Source organism: Budorcas taxicolor, chromosome 3, assembly GCF_023091745.1.
Source record: "Budorcas taxicolor isolate Tak-1 chromosome 3, Takin1.1, whole genome shotgun sequence".
NCBI lineage: Eukaryota > Metazoa > Chordata > Mammalia > Artiodactyla > Bovidae > Budorcas > Budorcas taxicolor.
In genome coordinates, this window is record NC_068912.1 from 70763653 (window position 1) to 70787146 (window position 23494).

Consider the following 23494-nt stretch of genomic DNA (forward strand, 5'->3'; position numbering starts at 1 on the left):
GTCTTTTAATTTCATGGCTCCAATCACCATCTGCAGTGATTTTGGAGCCCCCCAAAATCAAGTCTGACACTGTTTCCACTGCTTCCCCATCTATTTGCCATGAAGTGATGGGACCAGATGCCATGATCTTAGTTTTCTGAATGTTGAGCTTTAAGCCAACTTTTTACTCTCCTCTTTCACTTTCATCAAGAGGCTTTTTAGTTCCTCTTCACTTTCTACCATAAAGGTGGTATCATCTGCATATCTGAGGTTATTGATATTTCTCCTAGCAATCTTGATTCCAGCTTGTGCTTCTTCCAGCCCAGAGTTTCTCATGATGTACTCAGTTCAGTTCAGTTGCTCAGTCATGTCCGACTCTTTGTGACCCCATGAATCGCAGCACGCTAGGCCTTCCTGTCTATCACCAACACCCGGAGTTCACTCAGACTCACGTCCATAGAGTCAGTGATGCCATCCAGCCATCTCATCCTCTGTCATCTCCTTCTCCTCCTGCCCCCAATCCCTCCCAGCATCAGAGTCTTTTCCAATCAGTCAACTCTTCGTATGAGGTGGCCAAAGTACTGGAGTTTATACCCAAAGAGAGTAAAAGGGAAGGAATAATAAAAATAGTATCAAAAACTGATGAAATATAAAACGAGGATACAAAGAACATGAGAAAATTTGCAGGAATATCAATAAAGCCATGAGTTGGTTATTTTCAGAGTAATACATTGATAAAGCTCCAGCATGACCGCTCTAACAAAGAGACAGAAGGAAAATTTTACCATGATAAGGAATGAAAAAACAACATTGCTGCAGATCCACAGAAATTAAAGGGAATACAGTGAATAAATTTATGCCAAATAATTTGATAATGTGTGTGAAATGGACAGATTCTTTGAAGGAACACAATTTTCAGTCTGACAGAAGAAATCACAATGCTGAATAGTCATTCATACATTAAAAGAACTGAATCCATTATTAAAATCCTTCCCATGAAGATTCTTCAATTGTAGGTTACTAATGAATTATCCTGGACATTTAAGGAATGTTTAACACCATCTTAAACCAAAATTTCCAAAGAGTGGGAGAGAATGCTTTTCAGGTTTTGAGAGATCAGCATAACTTTAAAAGTAAAACCTGACAAGAACGTTATAAGAAAGGAAACTTTAGGCTGTCTTATGTATGCCCATGTAAAAATTGTAAGTAAAATATTAGAAAATTAGACACAGAGCTATGCAAAGTGGTTAACATCCTATAACCAACATAGGTTTATTCCAGGAATAAAAAGTTAGTTTAACATTAGGAAACCAATCACATTAATACAATATGAGTGAGGGAAAAACACCTCAGTGTTTCTCACTTTGTTATCACATTAACTAAAATTTGTGCATACTTTGAATGTACTCTCATTTTTCAAGCTTCTAAAGTAACTGAGATTTGATCTCATCTAATTTGTGATAGGCAGAATTCCAAGATGGCCCACGTGATCTTTGTTCCCTGGTGTTACTCCCATGATCATGTTATATTGCAAGGCAGATGGTATTTTGCAGATGTCACAAAGTTCTTTACTAATAAGCTGACCTTAAGATAGATTTTCTGAGTTAGTTTAACCTAATCAAATGGCCTCTTTAAAAACAAGAGTGTTTTCTGACTGATAGCAGAACAGGATATCAGAGAAAGTTGAAACGCAAGTAGGATTTGATATACTGTTGCTGTGTTAAAGGTAGAGTGGACCACATTCAAATGACCTGAGAGTGACTTTATGAGCTAGGAGTAACCCTCCACCAACAATCAGCAAGAAAATGGGGACATTAGTCCTACACAAGGAACTGGATTCTACCAACTACTTGAATGAGCTTAGAAGCAGATGTTTTCCCCTAAGCTTCCAGATAAGAAAGAACACAGATTGCTCAGTTTGTGCAATTTGTTACTCAGTAATAGAAAAAATAATATGCAGTAGAACTGTGCAAAATGACAGTATAGTTCTGGTATGCACAGGGATTAATTAATGTAGTTCTGTGTAAAGTGAGGACTGCCTGAATACAATCATCTTAATGTCTACACAAAAAATATAAAATTCAGCACTTATAAAAGGTTAAAAAAAGAAGAACACTTTTAGCAATCTAGGATTAAAAGGAAACTTTCTTAATCTAATTATATGTATTTTAACACATTTATTAATACTTAGCAACATCTTGAAATTATTTCCCTGAGATTAGCGAAAAACGACAAGGGCATCAGCTGTTAGCACTTTTGTTTAGTATTGCTCTGGAACTAAGTGGAACTGTTCTGGAACTATTGCTAATGAAACAAAGTAAGGAAAATAAAAAGATAAAAGATAAGATAGGAAAAAAACAAAATTATAATTTCTTATAGCTGTTATGATTTGAATGTGAAAGCTAATAAAAATACAAAAATCAATATTATTTAGATATGTAGTACCAATCACCAACTTGAAATTAAAATCTACCATTTATAATAGTATAAAAACCCCGCTACTTGTTGGATTGATCTTTAAGAGGCAGACACATAAACTAGATTAAGTGTACAAGAAATTTATTGGGAGTAATAACTTTGACAAACAAAAGAGGAGGAAGTGGGAATAGGCAGGGAAACATATTCATGCTTTTATGCTAATCTGTGAAGGGAGAGAGAAAATGAATTGGGCAGAAAGAATTCAGCATCACAACTCTGAAAAAATCTAGGCCAGACCAGTGGGGGATCCCTGAGCAAAGCTTGACCATTTTAGGAATCCTCCATCAGGTAGAAATGGGCCAGTTCTATTACAATTCCTCAGTCAATGACTGGGAATAGCCTTGGCAAAATGTAGTGATGGATCTAAAAAAAAAAAAGGCAAGAGCTGGGGCTGTCAGTCAGCTGTGCTCCTCGTAGTGGGTCTTCTTCAAGGAGATCTGAGCAGTACACTTCCATAGCTGTCATTAAACATGTACTAAGGATACATGAAAGGCAAGATGTGAATTACCTCTAAAAAGAAACCTACCAAACATTACTGATAGAACAAGATGGAAATAAATATAAGACTATATCATTTTTATGACATTGAATGAATCAGTGTAATAAAAATGTCAGTTTTTCCTAAATTGATTTGTATGTGCAGTGCATTCCTAAACACAATTGTAGGAGTTTTCCTTTAAAACACATACTTTGAAAAATAATATCATGCTGGCCTTTCAGTTTGCCTTTGCTCACTCTAAATCCCATTTAACTGATAATGTGAGGATTTAGAAAGGCAAAGGGCAAGAGAAGTGTGAAGAGAAAGATGGCAACAAAATTTTGCAAAGTAAGAAGCAAATAGGTATGTATAACTGACTTTGCAGATCTTAGAAGTCTACAACTAGAAATCAGAAAACTATGGTTCCTAGGACGGCAGCCTGATTTTGTAAATAAATTATATCAGAACACAGTCACACCCATTCTTTTATATATTGTCTGTCAATGTGCTTTTTAAGCTATAATGGAAAAGCTGAATAGCTAAGATACAGACTGTAGTGGCCACAAACCTAAAATATTTGCTATCTGTATTTGGCTCTTAAAGGAAAAATTTGCCAACTTCTGCTATAGCTTATCCTGACTATATCAGAAGCCCAAGAGTAAAGCTGTGATTCATATTGCAAAACGCAGGCATAATTAGAATTTAAAGATGCTAGGAACCAGTGCTGCACGAATAGGAACATTTATTAAATCCCTGTTTAGAATCAGTTAAACTCTCCTAATTTTATTCTAATGTAAGTTATTTAGTGTTTTATTCTAGAGATGAAAGTATAGCTGACCATCACTAGACATTATTTAATCACTCTAAAATTATAGACTAAAACAAACAAAAGCATAGGGAAATTTTTTTCCTGTGTGAAACTTGATATATACTTTTGAGAATTCTAATTTTATGCTGATAGATATTTTCCTTTAGCTCACTGAATATATTTTCACTATTTTTGGCTTTCATTGTTGCTGTTGAAAGTTAAACTATCAGACTAATTTTTCATTTACAGGTTATCTTTCTTTTCCCTCTTACTACTTTTAAATCTAAGGTATTTCTGATATTTTTCTAAAGATGTTTTCTTTGACAATTCTAAAAATCACTTTATTTTTATTATGCAGCTTAATATTTATGCATCTAGGGATTGGTTTCTCCTTTATCAGTTCTGGATGATTTCCAGCCATCATTTTATTTATTGATAATCTATTCAAAATATCTATATTTCCCATTTTTCTTATGATGGGAAGTTACCGTCTTTACAGTGGTGTCTGTAAGTAAATTAACAGGTAGACTGGAACAGAGGTCATGGTCACAGACTAACTTGACATTTGGTAATGCCATTGGGTTTAGGATTTCTTCCTATTGATCCCAGAGTCTAATTGGAGATAATAATCAGCCCTCCATTGAGTTTTGTTCTGGTTTTATTTTCTAATCTCTAGCTCAGTTTCTTCTCTACTCTATATTATGGGTAAATTTTAGTGGTTCTTTTATATTGCTTTGATTTGATTTGTGAAGCAAGATCTTTCTCTTATAATTTATTTAGGATGCCTTTTAATTGTATCCCATTCTCATTGCCAGCTGTAATGGTGGAAAGTTACCTAGATGCTGTGACAGCCTCCAAGTAAGTTACCAGGCAGTCTGTTTCAGAGCTCACAGAATAAAAAACCTCAGAGATCAAATTAAGATGCTTGAATCAGGTTATTTAATCTACTTAAAACATATAGCAAGAAATGAGGGAGAAAAATGGAACAGAAGTGAGTACAAGTGGGGTGAAATGACCATGTTATCTGAGTCATGTATTATGCAGTGTTCATGTATCCTGTTTCTTACTTTGTTCCATCAGGCTTTCTCTGATGGTTGGGTTATAAGAACCAGAGTAGAGGTGAGTGAAGGTCTTCAACAGCCAGAAAATGATTGGAGCCACCATACTCTTGACTTTTTAGAGAGGTGTAGGAGCAAGTGTTCCTCACCATAGCTATGAACTAAGTAAATGACAACCTGCCAAGAAGTGATGAGTTTTATTTGCATGTTTTGGGTATAGCATGCATGAGGTTGTATTAGGTTACTGATGGATGATTGATTTGGTGGGAGCCATAGCTGTGCCTCTGAAGATAATGTAATAAATGCTTTATGAATGTTCTAAAATGTTAATTTAGTCCTTCCATGCTTTATTCCTTCCTTTATGACAGTATTCTTCACACACTTGCTTCATTTATTACATAGTGTTTTTCAGGTTGCTACCTTACTATGTATACCTGAGACACCTTATGAATCTTACCTGTATCTCTCATTTGCTTGTTCAATATCTATACTTGGCATCTTAAGAGGTTTGCCTGTTCTAAGTGTTTGTATTCTTTCCCTTTAAAATATAATTGAATATTCTTAAATCATACAACAAATACAAATTTACAATGTCTATTAATATTTATTTTATAATTATTTCTATTCTACATCCTATACAGAAGATCCTTAATCTTCTAGTTGAATAATTTTCTCCTCAGTGATATATAATCTGCTATTTAGCCATTGAAATTTTCATTTTAATTATTATATATTTTAATAGGTAGAAGTATTGTTTGGTTCTCTTTCAGATTTTGTTTTCTTAATAGCTCTTTTCTCCTATTTTTAATATCCCTTTATTTTTTAAAAAAAAAACATTAAGCATACTTATTTCAGTAGTCCATAACTCTAGTAGTTGCTGTCTTTATGGATTTGATTCTGCTATCTGCTTTTACTATGGATTTCACCTACTGTGCATTATTCCCTTGTCCACTCTTAATTTTGAAAGTCAACTCATATTCCTTGGAACTTTTTCTAAAGTCTTTGATACTCTGTTATGAAGATTGGTTTTTCCATAGAGGATGTTTTGGTTACTTTTAAGTGTCTATTGAAACTGAAAAGGATCATCTCCAGTTTTTACAGATTACTCAGGTCATGTGAGAAATATATTGCTTTTAAAACTTTTCAGTAAAGACTGTTTTCCTTTCTTTGGACAAAGTAGGTCCGTGATGGAAACTTTCTTCTTCTGGAAATTTTTAGAGTGAGGGGAATAGTGATGTTGGTGCACTGGAAGTGCACTTCATATGATCCTAGATTTTTTGTGAAAGTTTCTCATTATAACCACCTTTCTGATGAGATGCTACACTCTCCTCTATTTGTAATACCCAAGCCTATGAGTAATACCAAAGGTCAAGATTATCTGAGTGAAGTAAATGTCCTGAGGTTGAAAGTTGGGTTTGGGTTTATTTTTATCTCTTTGCACTGAGGCTTTCAGTTCAGTTCAGTTCAGTCTCTCATGTCTGACTCTTTGCAACCACATGAACGGCAGCACGCCAGGCCTCCCTGTCCATCACCATCTCCCGGAGTTCACTCAAACTCACGTCCATCGAGTCGGTGATGCCATCCAGCCATCTCATCCTCTGTTGTCCCCTTCTCCTCCTGCCCCCAATCCCTCCCAGCATCTCAGTCTTTTCCAATGAGTCAGCTCTTCACATGAGGTGGCCAAAGTGCTGGAGCTTCAGCTTTAGCATCATTCCTTCCAAAGAAATCCCAGGGCTGATCTCCTTCAGAATGGACTGGATGGATCTCCTTGCAGTCCAAGGGACTCTCAAGAGTCTTCTCCAACACCACAGTTCAAAAGCATCAATTTTTCAGTGCTCAGCTTTCTTCACAGTCCCAACTCTCGCATCCATACATGACCACTGGAAAAACCATAGCCTTGACTAAACGGACCTTTGTTAGCAAAGTAATGTCTCTGCTTTTGAATATGCTATCTAGGTTGGTCATAACTTTTCTCCTTTTGTGTTTAAATTTGAAGGAATGTAAGAATTTTTTAAAGGAAGTAAAATTTAAAAAAGTAAATTGATATAGATTTCTGCATTATGAGAAAGATAATGGCCACATAGTTTACCTCTCTACACTTTACTTAACAGTAAAGAGACTCTTATCAAGCATCCATTCTCATGCATTCTATATTCTTAAAATTTAATATATGTTTCTTAATAATGTTAAAATTGATGCTTTTGAACTGTGGTGTTGGAGAAGACTCTTGAGAGTCCCTTGGACTGCAAGGGGATCCAACCAGTTCATTCCGAAGCAGATCAGCCCTGGGATTTCTTTGGAAGGAATGATGCTAAAGCTGAAGCTCCAGCACTTTGGCCACCTCATGTGAAGAGTTGACTCACTGGAAAAGATTCTGATGCTGGGAGGGATTGGGGGCAGGAGGAGAAGGGGATGACAGAGGATGAGATGTCTGGATGGCATCACCGACTTGATAGAAGTGAGTCTGAGTGAACTCCGGGAGTTGGTGATGGACAGGGAGGCCTGGCATGCTGCGATTCACGGGGTCGCAAAGAGTCGGACACGACTTAGCGACTGAACTGAACTGAACTGAATAATATTAAAAATAAACACATAAATAAACAGATTTTGGTAATTCCATCAATGTTAATGACCTATTGTGAAATATTTTATAGTTGACAAGATTTAAGGAGTACTCATTTATACAAGTAACACCAGTGTTCCTATATATTATCAACCTTTTACTTGTGTCCTCTATATTTAACTGTTCCCAATATGTGTAATATGATTTGGGCTGATTTGACTATACACATCACACCCAGATGAGTGATTTCTGACATAAGGAACTTTGTTTTTATTAATACTAAGATTGATTTGATTATCTTAATAAAAGAAGTAGAAGATCAAAAACATTTTATATTAGGGTAGAGCCAATTAGCAATGTTGTGGTAATTTCAGGTCAACAGTGAAGGGACTTAGCTATACATATACATGTATCCAAAATAGTTGAACAGAGGAAAAAAAAAGAAATAAAAATATCCAAGACAAACTAGTATAAACAATAAACAGATATATTAGTTTATGTGAATGAGCAGACAGACCTACAGATATTGATTTGGAATCCCAAATAAAACCTGAATCCCACCCTAACCCTGATATTACCCTTGAAGTTTGTACCAGTTTGAGCTTTTTACTGTTATGTGTAAAAAGAAGTTGATACTATAAGGAAGAGATTTCAAATTGTAAAATTGGCTAAACTGAAAAGAGAATGGTGATAAATTGTTTGTCCTGAGCTGGGCAGTTGGTCTTTCTTTTTATGTAGTTGAGAAATAGTTGGTTAAATTTTTATTTATATTATAGATTGACCTTTGCCTACAGAAGGTATGAAATTAAGATGATTAGTTGGAAAAAATAACAGATATTGAATATTTTGATTACTTTTGGGGTCCTATGTATCATCAACATTTTGCTTATCTCTTCTCTAACTCTAATAGTATATTATTTTAAGAAATATGCATATAATAATTAACTTGAAATGGATATAAATGAAATCAGTGAAGGAGGAACATACAACTTTGCCAAGAAGTGTCTTTTTTGCCCATGATCTGGGATTCAATTTGATGAAACTTTTGCCATTTGGGAGTCTTATCAAATAGAAAGGAAAATGTATTTTCCCCAAGATAAAGTTAGGACTTGGAAAGGTAAGACATTAGAAGAAACTAGTATCTTCTGTAAAGCATTCTCTTTCTGAGTCAAAGACTAGTAAACCTCACTAGAAAGGTAGAACCTTTGATGTTAAAGAAATACTAGTCGACCCCCAGGCAGAGCTTAGCTGAAGTTGTTAAACTTAATCCTGTTGGGAGGGCAGAGAAGAATGTCTTCATGCTGACAGAAAGGTTTTTTTCCATCTAGAAAGTTGTTTGTTTTCAAGGGTGGGCATTAAAAATATGAACTTGCATACTGAGTTTTTAGGGAATGGAGTGGCCAGATAAATCTAGAGCTATTTTATTTATTTATTTATTTTTTTAGTGTTAAGACTGCTTGGTCTCTTTCAAGGCAATTTTATCATCCTATTTTTGCTTTGACTTTTTTTTTTTTTACTTTATTTTTCTTTACAATACTGTATTGGTTTTGCCATACATCAACATGAATCTGCCACGGGTGTACACGTGTTCCCAATCTTGAACCCCCCTCCCACCTCCCTCCCCATACCATCTCTCTGGGTCATCCCAGTGCACCAGCCCCAAGCATCCTGTATCCTGCATCGAACCTAGACTGGCGATTTGTTTCATATATGATATTATACATGTTTCATTGCCATTCTCCCAAATCATCCCACCCTTTCCCTCTCCCACAGAATCCAAAAGATAGTTCTATACATCTGTGTCTCTTTTGCTGTCTCGCACACAGGGTTATCATTACCATCTTTCTAAATTCCATATATATGTGTTAGTATACTGTATTGGTGTTTTTCTTTCTGGCTTACTTCACTCTGTATAATCGGCTCCAATTTCATCCACCTCATTAGAACTGATTCAAATGTATCCTTTGTAATGGCTGAGTAATACTCCATTGTGTATATGTACCACAGCTTTCTTATCCATTCATCTGCTGATGGACATCTAGGTTGCTTCCATGTCCTGGCTATTATAAACAGTGGTGCAGTGAACATTGGGGCACACATGTCTCTTTCAATTCTGGTTTCCTCGGTGTGTATGCCCAGCAGTGGGATTGCAGTTCTATTTCCAGTTTTTTAAGGAATCTCCACACTGTTCTCCATAGTGGCTGTCCTAGTTTGCATTCCCACCAACAGTGTGAGAGGGTTCCCTTTTCTCCACACCCTGTCCAGCATTTATTGCTTGCAGACTTTTGGATCTCAGCCATTCTGACTGGCATGAAATGGCACCTCATTGTGGTTTTGATTTGCATTTCTCTGATAATGAGTGATGTTGAGCATCTTTTCATGTGTTTGTTAGCCATCTGTATGTCTTCTTTGGAGAAATGTCTATTTAGTTCTTTGGCCTATTTTTTGATTGAGTCATTTATTTTTCTGGAATTGAGCTGCAGGAGTTGCTTATATATTTTTGAGATTAGTTGTTTGTCAGTTGCTTCATTTGCTATTATTTTCTCCCATTCCGAATGCTGTCTTTTCACCTTGCTTATAGTTTCCTTTCTTGTGCAGAAGCTTTAAATTTTAATTAGATCCCATTTGTTTATTTTTGCTTTTATTTCCAGTATTTTGGGAGGTGGGTCATAGAGGATCCTGCTGTGATTTATGTCGGAGAGTGTTTTGCCTATGTTCTCCTCTAGGAGTTTTATAGTTTCTGGTCTTACGTTTAGATCTTTAATCCATTTTGAGTATAATTTTTGTGTAAGTTTTCTTTCTTTTAATGTATTTCACCCTAACTGTGGTGCTGGAGAAGACTCTTGCGAGTCACTTGGACAGCAAGGAGATCCAACCAGTCCCTCCTAAAGGAGACCAGTCCTGGGTGTTCATTGGAACAACTGATGCTGAGGCTGAAACTCCAATATTTTAGCCACCTCATGCGAAGAGTTGACTCATTGGAAAAGACCCTGATGCTGTGAGGGATTGAGGGCAGGAGGAGAAGGGGATGACAAAAGATGAGATGGCTGGATGGCATCACCGACTTGATGCACATGAGTTTGAGTGAACTCTGGGAGTTGATGATGGACAGGGAGGCCTGGCGTGCTGCAATTCATGGGTTTGCAAAGAGTTGGACACGACTGAGCAACTGTACTGAACTGAACTGTTTTATTCTTTTAATGTATTTCACCCTAATTTTAACTCATCAGTGAAAATATTTAAGTGAAGGAATAAAGTGATAGAACCCACTTAAAACATTTCAGAAATGAAAAAATTGCTTTCCTTGGTTAATTTTTTCTTTTGCTGTTTAATAGTAATGGTAGCAGTAAGCTTCCTACCTGTTTCATCATTTTAGTTCAAATGATTTTGCTCTTTCATCACATGTAATAAATATTACCGGTTTTTGGTGATTGTCTATATGATATTGAAGTAGCTTATTTTATGTCCGCTCTTAAAAATTTTTGAATAATGATTGGTTATTGAATTTTATCTTGTGCCTTTCTGCATCCATTTATATATTTTTACATTTTCTCTCTATTATTTATGTAATGAGCTTTGTAATAGTTAATCATAGTGCTCTTATTATTGTTTGCTTACATTGCTGAATTCTTTTTACTCATGTTTAGAATTTTTACATCTGTTCTCAAAGATTAGATTGGGTATGATTTTCTTCTTATTGCCTCATTGGACTGAACAGGGCTTTGAGTACAATGTTGAATGTGTTGAATAGGTTGGGTGAGAGATGTTATCCCTTGTTTTTGATCTTACAGAACTAATGTTTATTATTTTATTATTACAATATTAAGTTATTTATGTCATTTATCTAGTAATATTTTGAATACATTAAGTTAAATAAAACATAATATAGTCATCTTTTTATCTGCAAGAGGTTGGTTTCAGGACCTGCTGCAAGTACCAGAATTCGCAGAAGCTCTAGTTATTTACCCTTGGTCCTGTATACCTATGGTTTTCACAGTGTGATAGATTCAACCCACCACAGATAGTATAGTACTTTTTTTATTGAAAAAAAATTCATGTATAATTGACTCATGTAGTTCATACTTGTGGTGTTTATGTGTCAACTGCATTAAAATTAATCTCATCTATTTATTTTCACTGTTTTTTAGCGTAGCTAATATAAACTTTTAAGTTATTTTATGGCATACGTTACATTCTCTTGGACAGTGTTGCTGTAGAGTAGTATTCCGAGGTGGAAATAAGGTATTTCATAAATGGAGAAAGAAAGTAAGAAGAGCTCACATTGGTTATCTTATATCCCTATAGATAATTTAGTCATGTTCTAACATTATATTATAAAATTCATAGCCAGGTGTAGTTTGATAATTGTTTGGGCATTCATATCACCAGAAATTTCTTAGCACTCATTCATCCCTTGATGAATGTTGATGAGAAAGTCCTAGAGTGCCTAAATAGTTTTATATAGTAATAATATGAAAACAAGTATATTAAATTTACCACTATGTTTTCTAAAATGTAAGTGAACTCAAAAGTAGTTTTCTCCCACTTTTTTTGGTAAAAAGACTAAACGGGAATTCCGTCTTCCTTATATTCAGCCACTTGTTCTTGTATAAAAAACGTGAAAAATCTATTAGTGAATGTGAAAAAAGATGGATTTACAAGCACAAAGGATTTGATGATAAACTCTTTAAGGAACTCTTTTTTCAGCCTGGAACTAATATAACAGAAAAGTTTGCACGCTGGAAATATGTAAGTACAATTATTTTATTATGTTTCTCTTTTATTACTATTTTTATTTCTTTATTTTTTATTATGTTTCTTTGAAATACTGTTAAGATACTATAGTTATAGTTCATATTATATTAATAATTTCCTTAATCTCTTTTAATATCTTCTATTATCTTGTTAATATTCTTCTTGATATTTTTGTGGTATGATAAAAGTCATATAATATAGTATAAATATAATTTTTGTGGTATATTAATCACTCAAAAACTAATTTCTGCTTTGTATATATGTTTTCTCTTATTATTACAAGTAATTATTAACAGTGATGTAAAATCTCTTCTCAGTAGCTGAAAACATAAAGAAATATTTAGTTTATTAAAGACTGCTAATTGTACATATAGCAAAATATTCACTGAGTGATTTATGCTAAATTATGTATTGCTTTAAGGACACAATAAAAATAGAAAGAAATTTGTATTTATTGAGTGCCTACTATGTACCAGGCACTGTGCTAGATATTTCGCATGTGGTAGGTAGTTTATTCTTCACAATACTGTAATATAGGTACTTTTACCTCTTTTTTTATGAGTAGGGAAACTAAAGCTCAGAGGGGTCAATTAACTTGCTAAAAGCCAGACAGTTAAGTGACGTTGCTGGGACTTAAGTCAGAGATCTTCTGACCTCAAAATTTGTGCCTTTTTTATTTTTTAGAGTTTTGCTTTGAACGCTAAGGTTAAAGCGTCTGCCTGCATTGCAGGAGACCTGGGTCTGATCCCTGGGTCAGGAAGATCCCCTGGAGAAGGAAATGGCAACCCACTCCAGTATTCTTGCCTGGAGAATCCCATGGACGGAGGAGCCTGGTGGGCTACAGTCTATGGGGTTGCAAAGAGTCGGACACGACTGAGTGACTTCACTTTATTTTTTAGAGTTTTGCTTTGAACACTAGGTAATTGTAAAAATGAAAACTTGGCATTATAGTATAATTAACTGAAATGAACTTTTTGCGAATTCTAAAGCACTGTTTTTGTATGTAAACTCCTTCGTATTTGCAATTGTACCTGAGTAGCCTAAGCTACAAATGTTTCTATTACATTAACATAATTAGAAGGAAATGCATAATTAGAAGGAGTGCAATTAGTCTGATTTCAGTGTAATTGAGGACATGTGTTCTAGACACAGTAGATATAGGAATGTCCTCAATCCCTTAAATCCCACCAAAGTTTTTCCATTGAATAAAAGGATAGATTTTAAAAAGCAAATTATCCTATTCAAAACATTTTCCTCACTAGCACTCAGTGCCAACTGTATTAATTTACTCCAGATAATAGTATGCACTGTAAAGATTATGTGAAACATCTTTTGGCTCTCTTTGTAGAATATAAATTTAGTAATTTCAGCATGTCCCATGCTTTTTAATGTGCTTTATATAGAGAAGACTTTCACTGATGTTGTATAGTGATATCCAAGTTGGATATGGATGTGTTATATACTGATAATCAATTTAGGTATGCCAATATCTAATAACCATATGTAAATACAGATCCATATATACATACATTCATATATAATATGTTGTATTATAGCAAGCAACTATTACAGATAAATAGGAATAGGATATATTATAAAGGTTATGTTATTTAATGCCTATGAAGATATGTAAAATATACAATTTTGGATCTTTGGAAGTATTTTGAATACTACAAATATTTTGCTAAAATATATTAATTATAAGGAGTTTTCTAAAGCTCCTTGATGTTAGTAACACTATTAACCACATCACTACTAATGTCATTTATTAAAGCTATTCTTTTCTAGTCTTATGTTTTTTCACTGCTTATAGCTACCATTCATGGAGCATTATTCATAGAACATTATTGAAGTTGTCTCCAAAGCTCAATTTCTTTTTTAAATTTATTTTTTGCTGTGCTGTTTCTTCATTGCCTTGTTGGCTTTTCTCTACTTGCGGTAAACCAGGCTACTCTTGCTCGCAGTGTGTGGGCTTCTCGTTGTGATAGCGTCTCTTGTTGGAGCGCATGGGCTCCGGAGTGTGTGTTCTTCTGTAGCTGTGTCATGTGGAATCTTCCTGGATCAGGAATCAAACCTGTGTCTCCTTACCACGGAGCCACCAGGGAAGCCCAAAGCTCACTTTCTGAAAGTAACTGAAGTACTTTTTCTCTGTAAGATTCATCTTTGAATCTATGCCTTTTATATAAAATTGCCATTCCATCTTATGTTAGTTTCATTTTTAGTCTTTTCTTCAGCTCACTCTGTTGATATATTATTCTTTTATTATTTTTACTACTCACTTGTCTAGTCTTTATTGACTTGGTTTGTTGGAAACTATAGTGAGAATAATTAATACCCTAGATGCCTAAGAAAACCTAGGATCCAGAAAACACTAAAGAAGTTAGGGAGGAGAGAAGGGGAAGGCTTGAGAAAATATCAGCATTTAATAATGGAAGCTCATTAGAAAAATATACTGAGAGCAAAGTAATGGAAAGGGTTAAACAAGAAAGGAATTCAGGTTTCAGTAATTAGATAAAGTAATCATTGTCTGAATCTGCTCCTCTTTTGAGATGAAAGAGCCAGAGGAGTGAGTTCAAGACACATTCATTTAGGAAATGTGTTTTAAAGCCAAAAGTCCCTTGAACATCCACAGTTCATGGTGCAAGAATAAAGTGTAAATGAGATACAGAACCAAAAATCAGAAGCCATGATGAAAGAATATGAAAAAAAAAAAAGTATTGACACAGAAGAAATTGAGAATCTAAAACAATTGCTATGGACATTATTTGTCCCTGGCTTACAGATTTTCATCAGAGGGTGGTTTTTCTATTGTTACTGAATCAGTTCAGTTCAGTTCAGTCGCTCAGTCATGTCCAACTCTTTGCAACCCCATGAATCGCAGCAATCCAGGCCTCCCTATTCATCACCATCTCCCGGAGTTCACTCAGACTCACGGCCATTGAGTCCGTGATGCCATCCAGCCATCTCATCCTCTGTCGTCCCCTTCTCCTCCTGCCCTCAATCCCTCACAGCATCAAAGCCTTTTCCAGTGAGTCAGATCTTCACATGAGGTGGCTAAAGTAGTGGAGTTTCAGCTTTAGCATCATTCCTTCCAAAGAAATCCCAGGGTTGATCTCCTTCAGAATGGACTGGTTGGATCTCCTTGCAGTCCAAGGGACTCTCAAGAGTCTTCTCCAACACAACAGTTCAAAAGCATCAATTCTCCGGCGCACAGCCTTCTTCACAGTCCAACTCTCACATCCATACATGACCACAGGAAAAACCATAGCCTTGGCCAGATGGACCTTAGTCAGCAAGTAATGTCTCTGCTTTTCAATATGCAATCTAGGGTGGTCATAAATTTTCTTCCAAGGAGTAAGCGTCTTTTCATTTCATGGCTGCAGTCACCATCTGCAGTGATTTTGGAGCCCCAAAAATAAAGTCTGACACTGTTTCCTGTGTTGCCCCATCTATTTCCCATGAAGTGATGGGACCGGATGCCATGATCTTCGTTTTCTGAATGTTGAGCTTTAAGCCAACTTTTTCACTCTCCTCTTTCACTTTCATCAAGAGGCTTTTTAGCTCCTCTTCACTTTCTTCCATAAGGGTGGTGTCATCTACATATCTGAGGTGATGGATATTTCTCCCGGCAATCTTGATTCCAGCTTGTATTTCTTCCAGTCCAGCGTTTCTCATGATGTACTCTGCATATAAGTTAAATAAGCAGGGTGACAATATACAGCCTTGATGTACTCCTTTTCCTATTTGGAACCAGTCTGTTGTTCCATGTCCAGTTCTAACTGTTGCTTCCTGACCTGTACAGATTTCTCAAGAGGCAGGTCAGCTGGTCTGGTATTCCCATCTCTTTCAGAATTTTCCACAGTTGATTGTGATTCACACAGTCAAAGGCTTTGGCATAGTCATTAAAACAGAAATAGATGTTTTCCTGGAACTCTCTTGCTTTTTCCATGATCCAGTGGATGTTGGCAATTTGATCTCTGGTTCCTCTGCCTTTTCTAAAACCAGCTTGAACATCAGGGAGTTCACAGTTCATGTATTGCTGAAGCCTGGCTTGGAGAATTTTGAGCATTCCTTTACTAGGATGTGAGATGAGTACAATTGTGCGGTAGTTTGAGCATTCTTTGGCATTGCCGTTCTTTGGAATTGGAATGAAAACTGACCCTTTCCAGTCCTGTGGCCACTGCTGAGTTTTCCAAACTTGCTGTCATATTGAGTGCAGCACTTTCGCAGCATCATCTTTCAGGATTTGAAAGAGCTCAACTGGAATTCCATCACCTCCACTAGCTTTGTTCGTAGTGATGCTTTCTAAGGCCCACTTGACTTCACATTCCAAGATGTCTGGCTCTAGATGAGTGATCACATCATCATGATTATCTGGGTCGTGAAGATCTTTTTTGTACAGTTCTTCCATGTATTCTTGCCACCTCTTCTTAATGTCTTCTGCTTCTGTTAGGTCCATATCATTTCTGTCCTTTATCGAGCCCATCTTTGCATGAAATGTTCCCTTGGTATCTCTAATTTTCTTGAAGAGATCTCTAGTCTTTCTCATTCTGTTCTTTTCCTCTACTTCTTTGCATTGAATGCTGAAAAAGGCTTTCTTATCTCTTCTTGCTATCCTTTGGAACTCTCCATTCACATGCTTATATCTTTCCTTTTCTCCTTTGCTTTTCACCTCTCTTTTCACAGCTATTTGTAAGGCCTCCCCAGACAGCCATTTTGCTTTTTTGCATTTCTTTTCCATGGGGATGGTCTTGATCCCTGTCTCCTATACAATGTCATGAACCTCAGTCCATAGTTCATCAGGCACTCTATCTATCAGATCTAGGCCCTTAAATCTATTTCTCACTTCCACTGTATAATCATAAGGGATTTGATTGAGGTCATACCTGAATGGTCTAGCGGTTTTCCCTACTTTCTTCAATTTAAGTCTGAATTTGGTAATAAGGAGTTCATGATCTGAGCCGCAGTCAGCTCCCGGTCTTGTTTTTGTTGACTGTATAGGGCTTCTCCATCTTTGGCTGCATAGAATATAATCAATCTGATTTCGGTGTGACCATCTGGTGATGTCCATGTGTAGAGTCTTCTCTTGTGTTGTTGGAAGAGGGTGTTTGCTATGACCAGTGCATTTTCTTGGCAAAACTCTATTAGTCTTTGCCCTGCTTCATCTGCATTCCAAAGCCAAATTTGCCTGTTACTCCAGGTGTTTCTTGAATTCCTACTTTTGCATTCCAGTCCCCTATAATAAAAAGGACATCTTTTTTGTGTGTTAGTTCTAAAAGGTCTTGTAGGTCTTCATAAAACCGTTCAACTTCAGCTTCTTCAGCATTACTGGCCGGGGCATAGACTTGGATAACTGTGATATTGAATGTTTTGCCTTGGAGACTAACAGAGATCATTCTGTCGTTTTTGAGATTGCATCCAAGTACTGCATTTCGGACTCTTGTTGTCCATGATGGCTACTCCATTTCTTCTGAGGGATTCCCGCCCGCAGTAGTAGATATAATGGTCATCTGAGTTAAATTCACCCATTCCAGTCCATTTTAGTTCGCTGATTCCTAGAATGTCGACGTTCACCCTTGCCATCTCTTGTTTGACCACTTCCAATTTGCTTTGATTCATGGACCTGACATTCCAGGTTCCTATGCAATATTGCTCTTTACAGCATCGGATCTTGCTTCTATCACCAGTCACATGCACAACTGGGTATTGTTTTTGCTTTGGCTCCATCCCTTCATTCTTTCTGGAGTTATTTCTCCACTGATCTCCAGTAGCATATTGGGCACCTACTGACCTGGGGAGTTCCTCTTTTGGTATCCTATCATTTTGCCTTTTCATACTGTTCATGGGGTTCTCAAGGCAAGAATACTGAAGTGGCTTGCCATTCCCTTCTCCAGTGGACCACATTCTGTCAGACCTCTCCAGCATGACCTGCCCGTCTTGGGTTGCCCCGCAGGCACAGTATAGTTTTATTGAGTTAGACAAGGCTGTGGTTCTAGTGTGATTAGATTGACTAGGTTTCTGTGAGTATGGTTTCAGTGTGTCTGCCCTCTGATGCCCTCTTGAAACACCTACCATCTTACTTGGGTTTCTCTTACCTTGGGTGTGGGGTGTCTCTTCACGGCTGCTACAGCAAAGCACAGCCGCTGCTCCTTATTTTGGACGAGGGGTATCTCCTTACTGCTGCCATTCCTGACCTTCAACATGGGATAGCTCCATAGACTAACAGACATATAGAATTTGGTGGTAATTAGATCAAGCTATAGGGACATTTATATATTATTATGGAGGATTTTTTTGAAAATCTAGATATTATTGTGATGAATTTTGGTGGGGTACCCAAAAATATTTGAAATCTGCTTTGGCACAGTCAATCTTTTTACTCGAAACGTTACTCAAAAGTTACCAAGGAGAATATATGTATAGAAAGTAATAACTAACAAAACAGTTCCTAACTGAGGCTTTGGTCTAAAATTAAATTGCAATATTTTAGTAACCTGGACCACACTATGAGATATTTTTTGTCACCTATGCTTTTTTATCTTGAATAGTTATTTTCTATATTGCAAACATGAATTTTAGAAGGGATATAGTATAAGAGAAAGTCACACTCATTCTAATCTAAAGGTTAAGATTTGAAGTCAGGGAAAGGAACTTGTCATGTATTTCTTTCAGAGTAGCTTTGTTTGTGACTGAAAGACTACTCTTTCAGAGTAGTGACTCTTTGTGACTGGATGGACTGCAGCACAACAGGGTTCCTGGTCCTTCACCATCTCCTGGAGCTTGCTCAAACTCAGGTCCATTGAGTCGGTGATGCCATCCAACTGTCACATCCTCTGTCATCCCCTTCCTCTCCTGCCTTCAGTCTTTCCCAGCATCAGGATTTTTCCAGTGAGTCAGCTCTCCCCATCAGGTGGCCAAAGTATTGGAGCTTTAGCTTCAGCATCAGTCCTTCCAATGAATATTCAGGGTTGATTTCCTTTAGAATCGACTAGTTTGAGCTCCTTGCAGTCCAAAGGAATCTCAAGAGTCTTCTGTAATACACCATTCGAAAGCATCCATTCTTCGGGGCTCAGCCTTCTTTATGATCCAGTTCTCACATCCGTACATGACTACTGGAAAGCCATTGCTTTGATTATTCAGACCTTTGTCAGCAAAGTAACGTCACTGCTTTTTAATATGCTGTCTGGGTTTTCAAAGCTTTTCTTCCAAGGAGCAAGCATCTTTTAATTTTATGGCTACAGTCCCTATCCAGAGTGATTTTTGAGCCCAAGAAAATAAAGTCACCATGTCCATTGTTTCCCTATCTATTTGCCATGAAGTGGGATGGGAGCAGATGGGACGAGAAGATGGGACCAGATGCCTTTTCTTAGTTTTTTGAATGTTGAGTTTTAAGTCAGCTTTTTCACTCTCCTCTTTCACCTTCATCAAGTGGCTCTTTAGTTCCTTTTTGCATTGTGCCATAAGATGATGTCACCTGCATATCTGAGATTATTGATATTTCTCCTGGCAGGTTTGACTCCAGCTTGTGCTTCATCCAGTCCGGCATTTTGCATGATGTACTCTGCATATAAGTTAAATAAGCATGGTGACAATATACAGCCTTGATATACTCCTTTCCCAATTTGGAACCAATCTGTTTTTCCATATCAAGTCTAACTGTTGCTTCTTGACCTGCATACAGTTTTTTCTCAGGAGATGAGTAAGGTAACCTGGTATTCCCATCTATTGAAGAAATTTCCACAGTTTGTGTGATCCCCACAGTCAAAGGCTTTATCATAGTCAGTGAGCAGAAGTAGATTATTTTCTGGAATTCTCTTGCTTTTTCTATGATCCAACAGATGTTGGCAATTTGATCTTTGGTTCCTCTGCCTTTTCTAAATCCAGCTTGTACATTGGGAAGTTCTCAATACACATACTGTTGAATCCTAGTTTGAAAGATTTTGAGCATTACCTTATAGCATGTGAAATGAGTGTAATCATTTGGTAGTTTGAACATTCTTTAGCATTGCCGTTCTTTAAGATTGGAGTGAAAGCTGACCTTTTCTGGTCCTGTGGCTGAATTTTCCAATTTTTTGTGGCCTATTGACTGCAGCACTTTAACAGGATCATCTTTACAATTTGAAATAGTACAACCGGAATTGCATCACCTTCACTAGCTTTGTTCATAGTGATGCTTCTAAGGCCCATTTGACTTCACACTCTAGAATGCTTGTCTCTAGATGAGTGGTCACACCATCGTGGTTATCTGGGTAATGAAGATCTTTTTTGTATAGTTCTTCTGTGTATTCTTTCCACCTCTTCTTAACGTCTTCTGTTTCTGTTAGGTCCTTCCTGTTTCTGTCCTTTATTGTGCCCACCTTTGCATGAAATGTTCCCTTGGTATCGCTAATTTTCTTAAAGAGATCTCTAGTCTTTCCCTTTTTATTGTTTTCTCTATTTCTTTGCATTGTTCATTTAAGAAGACTTTCTCATCTGTCCTTGCTATTCTTTTGAACTCTGCATTCAGATGGGTATATCTTTCCTTTTCTCCTTTGCCTTTTACTTCTCTTCTTCTTTTCAGCTATTTTTAAAGCCCACTTAGACAACCATTTTGCTTTTTTGAGTTTCTTCTTCTTAGAGATGGTTTTGATCACTACCTCCTATTCAGTGTTATGAACTGTTTGATCCATAGTTCTTCAGGCACTCCATCTATCAGATCTAATCTCTTGAATCTATTTGTCACTTCCACTGTATTATCGTAAGGGATTTGATTAGGCCATACCAGAATGACCTAGTGGTTTTCCCTGCTTTCTTCAATATAAGTCTAAATTTCGCGATAAGGAGTTCATGATCTGAGCCACAGTCAACTCTTGCTCTTGTTTTTGCTAACTGTATAGAGCTTCTCCATCTTTGAGCGCAAGGAATATAATCAATCTTATTTCACTATTGACCATCTGGTGATGTTCATGTGTAGATTCTTCTTTTGTGTTGTTGGAAGAGTGTGTTTGCTATGACCTGTGCATTCTCTTGGCAAAACTCTGTTAGCCTTTGCCCTGCTTCATCTTGTACTCAAAGGCCAAACTTAAGGCCTATTACTACAGGTATCTCTTGACTTTCTACTTTTTATCCCAGTCTCCTATGATGAAAAGAATATCTTTTTTGGGGGGTGTTACTTCTGAGTTCTCGTAGGTCATCACAGAACCATTCAACTTCAGGTTCTTTGGCATTAATGGTTGGGGCATGTACTTGGATTACTGTGATGTTGAATGGTTTCCCTTGGAAATTAACCAAGATCAATCTGTCGATTTTTGAGATTGCACCCAGGTACTGCATTTTGGACTCTTTTGTTGACTTATGAAGGCTAGTCCATTTTTTCTAAGAGATTCTTGCCCACAGTAGGAGATATAATGGTCATCTGAATTAAATTCACCCATTCCAGTCCATTTTAGTTCATTGATTCTTAAAATGTCAGTGTTCACTCTTGCTATCTCCTGTTCGACCACTTCCAATTTACCTTCATTCATAGGTTCCTGTACAGTATTGTTCTTTACAGCGTTGGGCTTTACTTCCATCACATGTCACATTCACAACTGGGCGTTGTGTTTTCTTTGGCTCCATCTCTTCATTCTTTCTGGAGCTGACCTGGGGAGTTCATCTTTCAGTGTCATATATTTTTGCCTTTTCATACTGTTCATGGCTTTCCCAAGTCAAGAATACTGAAGTGGTTTGCCATTCCCTTCTCCAGTGGACCACATTTTGTCAGAACTTTCCACCATGACCTATCCATCTTGGGTGGCCCTACATGGCATGGCTCTTTGTTTCACTGAGTTAGAAAAGATTGTGATCTATGTAATCAGTTTGATTAGTTTTCTGTGATTGTGGTTTTCATTCTGTCTCTTCTTTGATTGATAAGGTAAGAGACCTGTGGAAGCTTCCTGATGGGAGGGATGGGCTGTGTGTAGAACTGGGTCTTAACTTTGGTGGGCAAGGCCATGCTCAGTAAATCTTTAATCTAATTTTTTGCTGATGGGTGGGTTTGTGTTCACTCCCTGTAGTTTGGCCTGAACGACCTCCTTCAAAAGGACTTATACTGGCAAGTCCTACTCAGTCTATTGTGGGGTCACTGCTCCTTTTTCCTAGGTCCTGGTGTGCACAAGGTTCTGTTTGTGCCTTCCAAGAGTCTGTTTCCTCAGTCCTTTGGAAGTTTTGTAATCAAAATCTCATTTGCCTTCAAAGTGTAATTCCCCGGACACTCTCAGTCCCTTTATCAGATCCTCCGGTTTGGAAATTTCAGTTGTGGGCTTACAACTTTCATAGCAGTGCGAGAACTTTCTTTGGTATAATTGTTCTCCAGTTTGTGGGTCACCTGCATGGCGACTCTATGGTAGGGCTAATGACGACTTTCTCCAAGAGGGCTTACATCATACTCCCCCTCTTCCAGGACTGCTGCTACCTTGAGAACCCCTGTGGTAGGCCACGGCTGACCTGTGCCTCTACAAAAGGCACTCAAATACTCAAAAGCAGGTCTGGTTTAGTCTCTTGTGGAGGCCACTGCTCCTTTCCCTGAGTCTTGATTCTCACAAGGTTTTGTTGCGCCCTTCGAGCAGCTTAGTTGCCTCCTTTCCTGTTGCCCTCATAACCTCACATCTGAATCTTCCTTGAGCTGGTGTAGTAATATGTTGTTTGGTAGGAAAGGAATCACCTAAGAGGTAAGAAAACGTGATGGCCTGGAACCTTTGCAGTTAAAACCTCCTGGAAAGGAAGAACATTCTATGTGTTGTGGATCTCTATCTTCTTTGGCAGCCCAACTCCTAGAATCATATTCTAATTTTTTCTTAGGACTTCAGCAACAGTCTCCTGTCTTGAGGCTCTGATATTGGAATTTCACACCCTTTATCTTGACTCATCTTCTGGAGAGGGTACATATGTTCTCCCTAGTAATCAGCAAATGAGGAAAAAGATCGATAGGGCAATCCAATCAGCTTCTCTGAAACAAATTTCTTAGTTTGATCTACTTCTAACACAATGAATGTTCACATCTTGTTCTCCTTATGGCATTATATAGTTCCTGGAAACATAATATAATATAGGAATCATCTATACTAAAGTAAGATTTGCTTTAGAACTGCTAATTTGTTTGAATTCTAGGATACTTTTATTGATTTTCCTTTGCTTCCAAAGATTTATTTTTAGCATAACTAATACAGATAAAACTATTACATTTCATGTTGAATACCATTTCTGTAAAATAAAATAGAGCAGAGTATACTCAAATTTAATCCTCCTGTGAACCTTTTCCATTGATCACTGTTAAATACAACACACACATACACATACACACACACACACCCCTGAGGTTGTTTAATGTAATATTTAATAAGATTCAAAACTATAAA

General features: G+C 37.0%; 1 protein-coding gene across 1 annotated transcript in view; it reads left to right on the top strand.

Annotated features, from left to right (window-relative positions):
• LRRIQ3 (leucine rich repeats and IQ motif containing 3) overlaps window positions 1-23494 on the top strand; it is a 174081-nt gene that overhangs the window by 25079 nt on the left and 125508 nt on the right. Inside the window, exon 4 of the mRNA XM_052637937.1 lies at window positions 11960-12113. Coding sequence (XP_052493897.1) covers window positions 11960-12113 — 154 coding nt within the window. The remainder of the gene's footprint in view (window positions 1-11959; window positions 12114-23494) is intronic.